A 13,674-nucleotide genomic window follows, 5' to 3' on the forward strand; every position below is an offset into this window, starting at 1 on the left:
TATATTTGATATACCTACAGGATTATACTGATTGAAAACTGAACTGTTTGATAAGATTTTTTTTACACTCCAAGTGTTTTATCCGCCTTCGTATATTTTCCAATGTAGTACAGTGCAGTTTAATAATAGTGGCACTTGTCGGTGAGATGGCTATTGTTCAATGAGACTTTCCTGTTCCCTCATCAACTTCAGTGCAGTGCATTCAATTTTCCGTATGTCCACCAGCTTACGTTCCTGTAACAAAATCCCCAAAAATTCATGTTTATGTATTTGTGTCTTATGTTATAAATATCTTAATAATTTAGCTCAACAGCTGTCTTCCTGCCTTGGCAGGAGATTGCCATTGAGTTAAACAAATATATTTAACCAAGGATAAAATACCTGACAATCACTGCCTGTTTAGTAGCAGAAGAGGAATCTGAATCAAGTGGCTCAGGATTTGGTAGGGGTAACAGTCGACAGTCATCAGTAAATTCTGCTGCTGAGGACAAACACAAGAAAGTTGGCAAAAAGAAACCAGGTCTTTTTAAAGGTCTTGGATCTATGTTCAGGTAAGATATTTTCTTTTAATAAGCCATTTATTTATTGTACTGTAATCATATTTCTATTCTTTTTTCTCATTTTCTTTAATTTACTTTCCATTCCTTTCAGTCTAGTGTCTTGCCAGTGAAAGCTGGAAACTTAATAGTCATGATGGTCTTTTTATTAGCTTTCAGAAGGAAGTTTAGAAATGGATTTGCATCTATAAGCGAGGCAGTCAGTTATAACTGTGCTATACGTATGATCATTTGCAAAGGTTTATCTACTCCTGTAGATAAACCTGGCCTAATGCCTGACTTCTTGGTTGACTGCCTAAGTAACCTGGCTGTTGATACTAATAGCTTGCAGGCATACATAGCCATCACAATCTTGCTTATTTTGAGCTTCTCGAAGGAACTGGTCCAGTTTTCTCTCCCAATATTAGCTGTAGTGTATCTGCTGGTAGTAGTATGAAGAACTTTGGACTGTGGATTTTGACGCAGATTTCTAATTGTACTTACGATGACACTCTTGCTTTTCACAGTGTTTATTCTAAATTTCTTCCTGAATGTCTTACTCCAATAAGTGCATGTGGCAGTGTGTAGACTGGGAATTTGATTCTCTAATATTTTCCAAAGAAAATACACATAGCACAGCAAACATTTTTATTAAAATATTTTTTATTCTAAATAGGGGAAATATCTAATAATAAGATTCACTCTGTGAATTTTAAATACCTAGTTTGTCAGCTATTTGTTATTTCACTATATTTTTCTATACTGTGAAGGTGGGAAGTACAATGCCTTCACTTTGAAGGAGGGGTGGGGATATTTAAAGTTTGAAGGGGCATCTAAACATGGTATCTGTGTGCCTCTGGCAAGACAGTAATAGAGTGAATGATGGTGAAAATGTTTCTTTTTTGGCACACCTACCTCAGTGGGAGATGGCCAGTGTGTTAAAAAAAAAGTAAGGGTGAGGTAATATCCTGGGTTATATAAACATAATGTAATTTCTGTTTGTCCATAACACTTGTGTGCCCTCACAACTACTGTAAAACACATATTTACTATGGTATCTAATGATATCACAATTGTTTCAAGGTGTAATGCTCATAAAAAAATGTAAATATAGTCACATGTTTTGATTATATTAGGTTATCTTAGGCTAAATCTACATAGGTTGCTTTTTGACTGAATTACACTATTAGTATCATGAAGTGTAATAAATTTGGAATGACTTAAGCATCTTTCTGCCAGATCCACCCTGTTGCTGGTGATGGAACAACAGGTCCTGGTTTCAGTATTTACTTATTCTATTTAGGCAGTGTTACCCATGATGCTTTCCATGAACTTGTCTGGTCTTAGATTTCTTTAGAGGCATTCAGAGGTTGTGCTGAGGTCAAAAATGTTGGCAGGTAGTGCATTTGAAGGCACAAAAAATTGTGCACACTAGTATATCAGACACACAGTTACCACAAATGCACTAGTGCATTGCACACAATTAAGAGGCTGATATAATCTGCCAGTATCAAAATATGATAAAAACACTTACATTAAAATTATAAATATTAAAATTATAAATATATTTGCTTCTTGCCTTCTTTTTTTTTTCATCTAGAAAATTCTCAGATAACACATGTATTATCTCTCTTCCTTCCACTATATGGTATTACAGTGGACCCCCGCATAACGATGGCATCACATAGCGATTTTTCCGCATAACGCCAGTATCAAAACGCGTATGATACAAACCAGCCACTTACATTACAAATATTTTATAAATATATAAGTGACCATGGGCCCCAAGAAAGCTTCTAGTGCCAACCCTACACCTCAAAGGGTAAGAATTACTATAGAGTTGAAGAAAGAGATAATTGATAAGTATGAAAGTGGAGTGCGTATAGCCGACCTAGTCAAGCTGTACAAGAAACCCCAATCAACCATCGCTACTATTGTGGGCACCAGAAAGACAATCAAGGAAGCTGTTCTTGCCAAAGGTTCAACTGTGTTTTCGAAACAAAGATCGCAATTGATGGAAGATGTTGAGAGACTCTTATTGGTGTGGATAAATGAAAAACAGATAGCAGGAGATAGCGTCTCTCAAGCGATCATATGTGAAAAGGCTAGGAAGTTGCATGAGGATTTAATTAAAAAAATGCCTGCAACTAGTGATGATGTGAGTGAATTTAAGGCCAGCAAAGGTTGGTTTGAGAGATTTAAGAAGCGTAGTGGCATCCATAGTGTGATAAGGCATGGTGAGGCTGCCAGTTCGGACCACAAAGCGGCTGAAAAATATGTGCAGGAATTCAAGGAGTACATAGAAACTGAAGGACTGAAACCTGAACAAGTGTTTAATTGTGATGAAACAGGCCTGTTCTGGAAGAAAATGCCAAGCAGGACCTACATTACTCAGGAGGAAAAGGCACTCCCAGGACATAAGCCTATGAAAGACAGGCTTACTTTGTTGATGTGTGCCAATGCTACTGGTGATTGCAAAGTGAAGCCTTTATTAGTGTATCACTCTGAAACTCCCAGAGCGTTCAGGCAAAAGAATGTCCTCAAGGATAATTTGTGTGTGCTGTGGAGGGCAAACAGTAAGGCATGGGTCACTAGGGAATTTTTCTATAACTGGTTACACCATGCATTTGCCCCCAATGTGAAAAATTACCTAACTGAAAAGAAATTAGAACTTAAGTGCCTCCTGGTGTTAGACAATGCCCCTGGTCATCCTACAGACGTGGCAGAGCGACTTTATGGGGACATGAGCTTCATTAAGGTGAAGTTTTTGCCTCCTAATACCACTCCTCTCCTGCAGCCCATGGACCAGCAGGTTATTTCCAACTTCAAGAAACTGTACACAAAAGCTCTGTTTGAAAGGTGCTTTGTAATGACCTCAGAAACTCAACTGACTCTAAGAGAGTTTTGGAGAGATCACTTTAATATCCTCAATTGTGTAAACCTTATAGGTAAGGCTTGGGAGGAAGTGACAAAGAGGACCTTGAACTCTGCTTGGAAGAAACTGTGGCCAGAATGTGTAGACAAAAGGGATTTTGAAGGGTTTGAGGCTAACCCTGAGAATCCTGTGCCAGTTGAGGAATCCATTGTGGCATTGGGAAAGTCCTTGGGGTTGGAGGTTAGTGGGGAGGATGTGGAAGAGTTGGTGGAGGAGGACAATGAAGAACTAACCACTGATGAGCTGATAGATCAACTTCAAGAGCAAGAGGCCAGACCTGAGGAAACTGGTTCAGAGGAGGGGAGAGAGAAATTGAAGAAGTTGCCTACTACAAAGATAAAGGAAATCTGTGCTAAGTGGCTTGAAGTGCAAACCTTCATGGATGAAAATCACCCTCACACAGCTATTGCAAGCCGTGCTGGTGATTATTACACTGACAATGTTGTGAAACACTTTAGGCAAGTCATAAAGGAACGAGAGGTACAGGCCACTATGGACAGATATCTTGTGCGAAAGAAGTCCAGTGACTCTGAAGCTGGCCCTAGTGGCATTAAAAGAAGAAGGGAAGTAACCCCAGAAAAGGACTTACTACCTCAAGTCCTAATGGAAGGGGATTCCCCTTCTAAACACTAACACACTCTCTCCCCTCCTCCCATCCCATCAGTCATCACCAGATCTTCAATAAAAGTAAGTGTCATTTAATTGTGCATGCCTTTTTCAGTTTGTGTGTATTAAAATTAACATTTCATGTGGTAAAAAAATTTTTTTTTTCATACTTTTGGGCGTCTTGCACGGATTAATTTTATTTCCATTATTTCTTATGGGGAAAATTCATTCGCATAACGATTATTTCGCATAACGATGAGCCCTCTTGCACGGATTAAAATCGTTAACCGGGGGTCCACTGTATATTCAGACAACCATATATAAATTTAGTTCAGGGTTCAGTGGAATTATTTATGAAATTTGATGAATTTCAAACTGTAAAAGAAAAAATTAAGGTTAAAGGAAATGATATAGACAGTATTCATGATATTTATCCATAATGTAATGTGATGTTGCATGTTAGAATGAGCCAACAAAATTTTTGTTCCTTTAATTCAGCATGTCCACATATTTTATTAACCCTTTGAGGGTCAGTCCCATAGTTCTATGGCTTTGAAGCCTGGGTCCAAGCTGTAGTTCTATGCCATGAGCTCAGCTCACTCAGATAAGCTGTGAATGGTAAATTTGGGCCTAGATATGAGAGAATGAATCTGTGATTAGTGTGCACCATATAAAACAAATCCTGTAGCACGCAGTACATAATCAGAAAGTAAAAGGACACAGATACAACTAACGTGAAATTTTATTGTGGCAACGTTTAGCTCTACAGGAGCTTTATCAAGCCGTTACAAACAATACATGGATGCAGAGGGTATATATAATATATAGGCTTACAATGAGGTGTAATGTTAGTGGTGGTGGTGGTGGTGGTAGTAGTAGTAGTAGTAGTAGTAGTAGTAGTAATACAATATTGTAGAACAATGCACAGGAGGCCTGGTCGTGGACCGGGCCGCGGGGATGTTGATCCCTGGAATTTCCTCCAGGTAGACTCCTCCCTCCAGGTATGAGTAAAAGATTATAAAAGCTGTTACTTGGGTAGCATAAAAGTTAGTTTAGATAAATCTTGGCGGTTGGATTTGAGAAGGTCTATTTCAGTGTTCCACCTCTGTAATGAGCTTGTGTAGTATTAGCAGCAAAGACTGTGATGGCAGGGTTTTCTGTTTTCAGGAGGATTCTCACTAAGACCTCAGAGACGAAGCTGCCTTTGTTTTGTTTAATTGTGTTAGAAACCGCGATTAATGCTGATTCAAGGCACTTGCGTCTGCGGAAATTAGGTTCTTTGATCACCAATCTGGTGTCCCTGAATTTCATGAGATGATTGGTGGAATTTCGATGTTGTATGCAGGCGTTGTTCAAGTTATCAGTCCAACATGCATTAATGTGTTCATTGAGGCATGTTTCAAGGTTCCTTGCTGTTTCGCCTACATAAATCCTGTCGCAGCCTCCACAGGGCATAGTGTTAACCCCTGCATTGACTGGTTCATGGTGCTTGGATTTTATCCTGGTTAGATCCTTTATTGAAGTGCTGGATGCGATGGTGACTCTAGTGTTAGCTTGTGTTAGTACTTTAGAAACATTTAGTGCAACCTGGCTGTTGGGAAGAATTATAACTGTTAAGAGTTGTGTTGGTGCTTGGAGAACTAATTATCTGAAGAGCTCTTTTCTTGCAGTCTCTGATGAAAAAGGAAGGAAAATATAAATAATTGAATTTTTGGTGAATGTATGTACATTCCTCATCAAGAAACTCGGCTACAAATTCGGTATGCTCTTGGGAAAAATCTGATGATGATGCCTCTTTTGGTCCTAGTATCTTGACTGGAATAGAAGTGTATGAGATCATTTTTATTTATAGGTTTCTGGTAAACTTGAAATCTTAGTGTTATCTAGTTTGTGGATGAAGACGTCTAGAAAAGGTAGCTTGTCATTGGACTCTTCTGGTGTAAACTGGATTGCCATTTTAACTGCGTTGAGCTTTGCCTGAGGATTCCGTACATCAAAACATTTGCGAGTTATTACGAGGACTTCGTCCACGTGACGTAACCAAGTAATGCTTGAGGGGATGATGATCGCGAAGTGTTCAGCCTCTAGGTGTTCCATGTACAAGTTGGCTAAGACTGCACTGGTGGGGGACCCTATTCCCATGCCATAGGTTTGTTTGTAGAGCCTGTTATTGAAAGAAAAACAGTTGAAATTAACGCAGAATTCAATCAGGTCAACAAAGTCTCTGGGAGATAGAGGAAGATTAAGGTCCTGATTGACTTTACATCAGGAAGATGACTGGGTGGGTATTGAGAACTTTCAAAACAAGGGAAACAATGCCGATGGTGACACTCTTCAAATCGCTAGTGCTCCCTCACTTAGAATATTGCTCAGTGCTGATGGCCCCGTTCAGCGCAGGAGAAATATCAGAGTTTGAACAAATGCAGAGATCGTTTACGGCTCACATTGAGCCAGTAAAGCACCTAAACTACTGGGAACGCCTGCAAGTCATGAACATGTACTCATTGGAGCGGAGGAGAGAGAGGTACATGATAATATATACCTGGAAGGTACTTGAGGGCTTGGTCCCAAATCTGCACACTGCCATAACAACATACTGGAGTGAGAGATATGGGAGGAAGTGTAAAATAAACCCATTGAGGAGCAGGGGTGTGATGGGGACAATAAGGGAACACTGTATCAACATCCGGGGTCCAAGACTTTTCAACATCTTACCAGAAGATATCAAACACTGCTGGAACAAGTGTTGAAGCCTTCAAGAGGAAACTAGACAAGTATCTTCACCAGGTGCCAGATCAACCAGGCTGTGATAGATATGTGGGGCAGCGGGCCTCCAGCACCAACAGCCTGGTTGACCAGGCGAGCACTAGATGAGCCTGGCCCATGGCCGGGCTCAGAGAGTAGATATACTCTCGAAATTCTTCAAAGGTATATCAGAGGTATAGAACGTCGATGGTTTGTGTGGTAGGTATTTTGGTGAAGAGGGAAGTCATGTCCAAACTGCTTAGTTCCTTGTGTCAGATAGAAAGGTTTCAAATGTAGTTGAGAAGGTTGCCTGAATGCTTGAGATGAGCAGGGCTGATGGTGCCCAGAAGGCAGGAAAGATGTTTGGCAAGAACTCCAGCTAGTTTGTGTGGTGCACTGCCTATACCTGATGTGATTGGTCCGAGAGGAATATTATGTTTGAGTCTTGGGTAAACCATACATGTGTGCTGGTTTAGGGTTCCTGGGTATCAAGTACAGAAGTTTCTTCCCTGCACTAGTGCATTTCAGTATTTGTCTGGTTTTATATAGGAAATCTGTTGTGTGTTGATGGGTTCATTCAAATACTGAAACACACTAGTGAAGGGAAGAAACTTCTGTACTTGTTACCCAGCAACCCTAAACCAGCACACACATATGGTTTACCCAAGACCCAGAAACATAATAATCCTCTCAGACCAGTCTCATCAGGTATAGGCAATGCACCACACAAACTAGCTGGAGTTCTTGCCAAATGTCTTTCCTGCCTTCTGGGTACCATCAGCCCCACTGATCTTAAGCATTCAGGCGACCTTCTCAACTGCATCTGAAACCTTTCCATCTGAAACAAGAAACTAAGCAGTTTGGACATGACTTCCCTCTTCACCACAGTACCTACCACACAAACCATCAACATTCTATGACATAAAGTCAATCAGGACGTTAATCTTCCTCTACCTCCCAGAGATTTTGTTGACCTGATTGAACTCTGTGTTAATTTCAACTGTTTTTCTTTTGATAACAGTCTCTACAAACAAACCTTTGGCATGGGAATGGGGTCCCCCATCAGCACCATCTTAGCCAACTTGTACATGGAACACCTAGAGGCTTAACACTTCGCCACCATTATCCCTTCAAGCATCACTTGGTTACGTTTTCGTGGATGACATCCTTGTGATAACTCCCAAACATTTTGATGTACGGAATCTTCAGGCAAGGCTCAACGCAGTTGAAATGACGATCCAGTTTACATTAGAAGAAGAGTCCAATGATACGCTATCTTTTCTAGACATCCTCATCCACAAAGTAGATACCAATCTAAGATTTCAAGTTTACTGGAAACCTACAAATAAAAATGATCTCATACACTTCTATTCCAGTCAAGATACTAGGACCAAAAGAGGCATCATCATCGGATTTTTCTTAAGAGCATACCGAATTTGTAGTCCTGAGTTTCTTGATGAAGAATGTATATACATTCACTAAATTTTCACTGATTTGCATTTTCCTTTTTCATCAAAGATTGCAAGAAAACAGCTCTTCAGATTGTTAATTCTCCATGCACCAACACCACTGCTAACAAAGTTATAATTCTTCCCAACAGCCAGGTTGCACTGAACGTTTCTAAAGTACTAGCACAAGCTAACACTAGAGTCGCCCATCGCATCGAGTACTTCAATAAAGGATCTAACCAGGACAGAATCCGAGAACCATGAACCAGTCAATGCAGGGGTTTTCACTATACCCTGTGGAGGCTGTGATTTATGTAGGTGAAACAGCAAGAAACCTCAAAACACACCTCAATGAACACATTAATGCATGTTGGAATGATAACTTGAACAATGCCTGCATACAACAAAATTCCACCAATCTCATGAAATTCAGGGACGCCCAATTGATGATCAAAGAACCTAATATCCGCAGACGCAAGTGCCTTGAATCAGCATTAATCGCTGTTTCTAACACAATTAAACAAAACAAAGGCAGCTTCATCATCTCTGAGGTTTTAGCGAGAATACTCCTGAAAACAGTAAACCCTGCCATCACAATATTTGCTGCTAATACTACACAAGCTCATTACAGAGGAAGAACACTGAAACAGCCCTTCTCAAATCCAGCTGCCAATATTTGTCTAACTTATTTTTATGCTACCCAAATAATAGTTTTTATAACCTTTTACTCATGTGCAAGTTGATTGTTCTACTATATTGTATTACTACTACTACTACAACTTACTACTACTACTACAGCTTATATTACTACTACAGCTTATATTAACCATCTATGACTCTATGACCGCGGGTTCAATCCCGGCCGGGGGTATGGTTTGTTTGCAATCGTGTCATTACGATTTCTTGAGACAGCTTATATTACTACTACTACTACAGCTTATATTACTACTACTACTACAGCTTATATTACTACTACTACTACAGCTTATATTACTACTACTACTACAGCTTATATTACTACTACTACTACAGCTTATATTACTACTACTACTACTACTACAGCTTATATTATTGCTGCTGCTGCTGCCGCTGCTGCCGCCGCCGCCGCCGCCGCCGCCGCTGCCGCTGCTGCTGCTGCTGCTGCTGCTGCTGCTGCTGCTGCTGCTGCCGCCGCCACCGCCACTAATATTACACCTCACTCTAAGCCTATACAGTATATAACCTCAGTATTGTTTGTAACAGCTTGACAAAGCTCCTGGAGAGCAAAATGTTGCCACAATAAAATATCACGTTAGTTGCATTTGTGTCCTTTTACTTAACCTATTGTCAGTAATTGTACCAATATTAATACATAGAGAGAAAAAACTGCATCCGTGTTTTTGGATTAAAACATCTATTTTGTGGTGTATATTTGTATGTTTTTTACGGTTGAATTGGCGGTTTCTTGGTCTCATTTGTTAGAATGGAAAATATATTACAGAAATAGAGATGATTTTGGTTGGTTTTAGAACTGAAAATGGCTTGAAACTGTGCTCAGAGTTTCGGAAGTGTTTGATTTTTGCTGATGTTCAAGAGGAAACAAATGACGTCACACGACCAATACACGTCAGCTGGTGGGTCTAATGTGATATAAATGTGCTGGTATTATTTATACAATTACACCTACCATCCGACTTAAGACCAAGCTTGGTTCCGACCAACCGGTCGTAAGTCGAAATGGACGTAAGTTGAACCTTTGAAAATTGGCGACATATTGGGTAGGGCATAATGTCAAAACTTTCCTATATAAACTACCTACATAATACTGTAATGTAATGTACAATCATTATTTCATTCTTTTTACCATAATTTACTTCTATTGTTGTATTTTAATTATTTATGTACTGTATATAATATATACATGGTAGTGATATGTATTGTAAATTTTACATCGCATACAGTATCAAGTTAAAGAAGCCTAGAGAATAAATGGATTTGTCAGTTAAAAATAGGAGAGGAGAGTTATTAAATGGAGAGTTAGAGGTATTGGGAAGATGGAGAGAATATTTTGAGGAATTGTTAAATGTTGATGAAGATAGGGAAGCTGTGATTTTGTGTATAGGGCAAGGAGGAATAACATCTTGTAGGAGTGAGGAAGAGCCAGTTGTGAGTGTGGGGGAAGTTCGTGAGGCAGTAGGTAAAATGAAAGGGGGTAAGGCAGCCGGGATTGATGGGATAAAGATAGAAATGTTAAAAGCAGGTGGGGATATAGTTTTGGAGTGGTTGGTGCAATTATTTAATAAATATATGGAAGAGGGTAAGGTACCTAGGGATTGGCAGAGAGCATGCATAGTTCCTTTGTATAAAGGCAAAGGGGACAAAAGAGAGTGCAAAAATTATAGGGGGATAAGTCTGTTGAGTATACCTGGTAAAGTGTATGGTAGAGTTATTATTGAAAGAATTAAAAGTAAGACGGAGAATAGGATAGCAGATGAACAAGGAGGCTTTAGGAAAGGTAGGGGGTGTGTGGACCAGGTGTTTACAGTGAAACATATAAGTGAACAGTATTTAGATAAGGCTAAAGAGGTCTTTGTGGCATTTATGGATTTGGAAAAGGCATATGACAGGGTGGATAGGGGGGCAATGTGGCAGATGTTGCAGGTGTATGGTGTAGGAGGTAGGTTACTGAAAGCAATGAAGAGTTTTTACGAGGATAGTGAGGCTCAAGTTAGAGTACATAGGAAAGAGGGAAATTATTTCCCAGTAAAAGTAGGCCTTAGACAAGGATGTGTGATGTCACCGTGGTTGTTTAATATATTTATAGATGGGGTTGTAAGAGAAGTAAATGCGAGGGTCTTGACAAGAGGCGTGGAGTTAAAAGATAAAGAATCACACATAAAGTGGGAGTTGTCACAGTTGCTCTTTGCTGATGACACTGTGCTCTTGGGAGATTCTGAAGAGAAGTTGCAGAGATTGGTGGATGAATTTGGTAGGGTGTGCAAAAGAAGAAAATTAAAAGTGAATACAGGAAAGAGTAAGGTTATGAGGATAACAAAAATATTAGGTGATGAAAGATTGGATATCAGATTGGAGGGAGAGAGTATGGAGGAGGTGAATGTATTCAGATATTTGGGAGTGGATGTGTCAGCGGATGGGTCTATGAAGGATGAGGTGAATCATAGAATTGATGAGGGGAAAAGGGTGAGTGGTGCACTTAGGAGTCTGTGGAGACAAAGAACTTTGTCCTTGGAGGCAAAGAGGGGAATGTATGAGAGTATAGTTTTATCAACGCTCTTATATGGATGTGAAGCATGGGTGATGAATGTTGCAGCGAGGAGAAGGCTGGAGGCAGTGGAGATGTCGTGTCTGAGGGCAATGTGTGGTGTGAATATAATGCAGAGAATTCGTAGTTTGGAAGTTAGGAGGAGGTGCGGGATTACCAAAACTGTTGTCCAGAGGGCTGAGGAAGGGTTGTTGAGGTGGTTCGGACATGTAGAGAGAATGGAGCGAAACAGAATGACTTCAAGAGTGTATCAGTCTGTAGTGGAAGGAAGGCGGGGTAGGGGTCGGCCTAGGAAAGGTTGGAGGGAGGGGGTAAAGGAGGTTTTGTGTGCGAGGGGCTTGGACTTCCAGCAGACGTGCGTGAGTGTGTTTGATAGGAGTGAATGGAGACGAATGGTTTTTAATACTTGACGTGCTGTTGGAGTGTGAGCAAAGTAACATTTATGAAGGGGTTCAGGGAAACCGGCAGGCCGGACTTGAGTCGTGGAGATGGGAAGTACAGTGCCTGCACTCTGAAGGAGGGGTGTTAGTGTTGCAGTTTAAAAACTGTAGTGTAAAGCACCCTTCTGGCAAGACAGTGATGGAGTGAATGATGGTGAAAGTTTTTCTTTTTCGGGCCACCCTGCCTTGGTGGGAATCGGCCAGTGTGATAATAAAAAAAAAAAAAAAATACAGTACCATATGTTACTATTATCTTTATGTATTGTCGACACAGTGGGATGGGAGAATACCACTGGTAGTGTTATCCTGGCAGAATGTTGTGTAACCTATACCCTAAGTAAAGAGAAACAACACTGGAACGTGTGTAATACGTATCTGGCTGGGTGGCCGGGTCTGTGGTTGGCCAGGTGGGTGGCTGGATGGGTGGGTGGCTGACTGTCTGACCGAATGTGGCTGTCTCTTTGTATCTCTCTGTATCTCTCTCTGTATCTCTTTCTCTCTATCTCTTTCTCTCTCTTTCTCTTTCTCTTTCTCTCTCTCTTTGTAGACAGCCTGTACTGTCTGCACAGACAGCCCATGCTGTCTGCCAGCTTAGTTCATATTTCGCGCCACTCAAGTGTTGCCCTCTGTAGCCAGGCCTCTCGGTGGGCACGCCAGCCTGTCTGCCTCAAGCACGCTTCTCACACACAGCGCCTAGCAGCAAGACAGAAGGCCACTGCCTAGCGCCTCTCGTGGCATGGTCCTCCCACATGTAAGCACAACACACAAGCCCCAAAATTCACCACGACTCAACAACAAACTACAGCTCGCATTTATCAACCACCCGCCACAGCATCACCGCATCCCCGCATAAATTCAAAGTAGAAGGTAGCAGTTGTTTCTGCCCGGAGAGAGGAAGGAGAGTATGAAGTCATCTTCACTTCCCACCCTACACAAGAAGCATCCGTCTCTCAACAAGTTATCTCTGATGTCGCCTGCACGCTTTCAGCATCCAGACACAGGTACAAGCAGGATCCAGCCAAATTTGCCGAAATTCTCCGGAGAATTGTAAGGACTTCACGCCACAGCCGCCCCACGCTGTTTCTCAAGTCACGTGGTTCATCAAGCCACTTGTATGTTGTTGTTGTTGTTCAGGCTCAGCACAGTCAGCCTGGCAAGCCAGAGGAGTCTGCAGATTTCTGTGTCCATGTTTCCCTGTGTTTGGGGTGGGAGGAGGAGGAATGGCCAGATGCTCCCGCCATACACTCACCCACACACCTCACCAGCCTACCTCATGCACCACTCACCACTACCACTCTTCGCTGTGTTTTCTGCTGTTTTTCGTGGTGAATTCGCCGCCAGTGCCGTTTATCCGGAGCACTGCGCTACTCGACCCACGTGATCAGCATGCCATCGGTATCGTTGTTACGCCGCATAGATCACAACGCCACGCGGATCGTTTACGCCACGGCACAGCGAAGCGCCGCGTGGATCTACCAGCCACGCGGAGTTACCAGATGTCCTGCGCCACACATGGCCCGCTGCCCGCATCACGCTGACGCCACCTGTTTATGCGCTGCCCGACTTCATGACATCACGATGTTCGCCTGACGCCACCGAGATGTCTGCTGACGCTACAGTGCTGCTGACGCCATCACGCCTCTGGACATCACATGATGTCATCATCGAGTGTTCAGTAATTATTAAAATATTGTCTAGAAGA

At 41.5% G+C, this 13,674-nt stretch overlaps 1 protein-coding gene across 35 annotated transcripts in view; it reads left to right on the forward strand.

Annotated features, from left to right (window-relative positions):
- Positions 1-13,674, forward strand: part of baz (par-3 family cell polarity regulator) — a 713,284-nt gene that overhangs the window by 616,095 nt on the left and 83,515 nt on the right. For all 35 annotated transcript variants that reach the window (XM_053782976.2, XM_053782988.2, XM_053782958.2 and 32 more), the window contains one exon: positions 404-551. In XM_053782976.2, coding sequence (XP_053638951.1) covers positions 404-551 — 148 coding nt within the window. The remainder of the gene's footprint in view (positions 1-403; positions 552-13,674) is intronic.

The sequence above is a fragment of the Cherax quadricarinatus genome, chromosome 28 (assembly GCF_038502225.1).
Source record: "Cherax quadricarinatus isolate ZL_2023a chromosome 28, ASM3850222v1, whole genome shotgun sequence".
Taxonomy (NCBI): Eukaryota; Metazoa; Arthropoda; class Malacostraca; order Decapoda; family Parastacidae; genus Cherax; species Cherax quadricarinatus.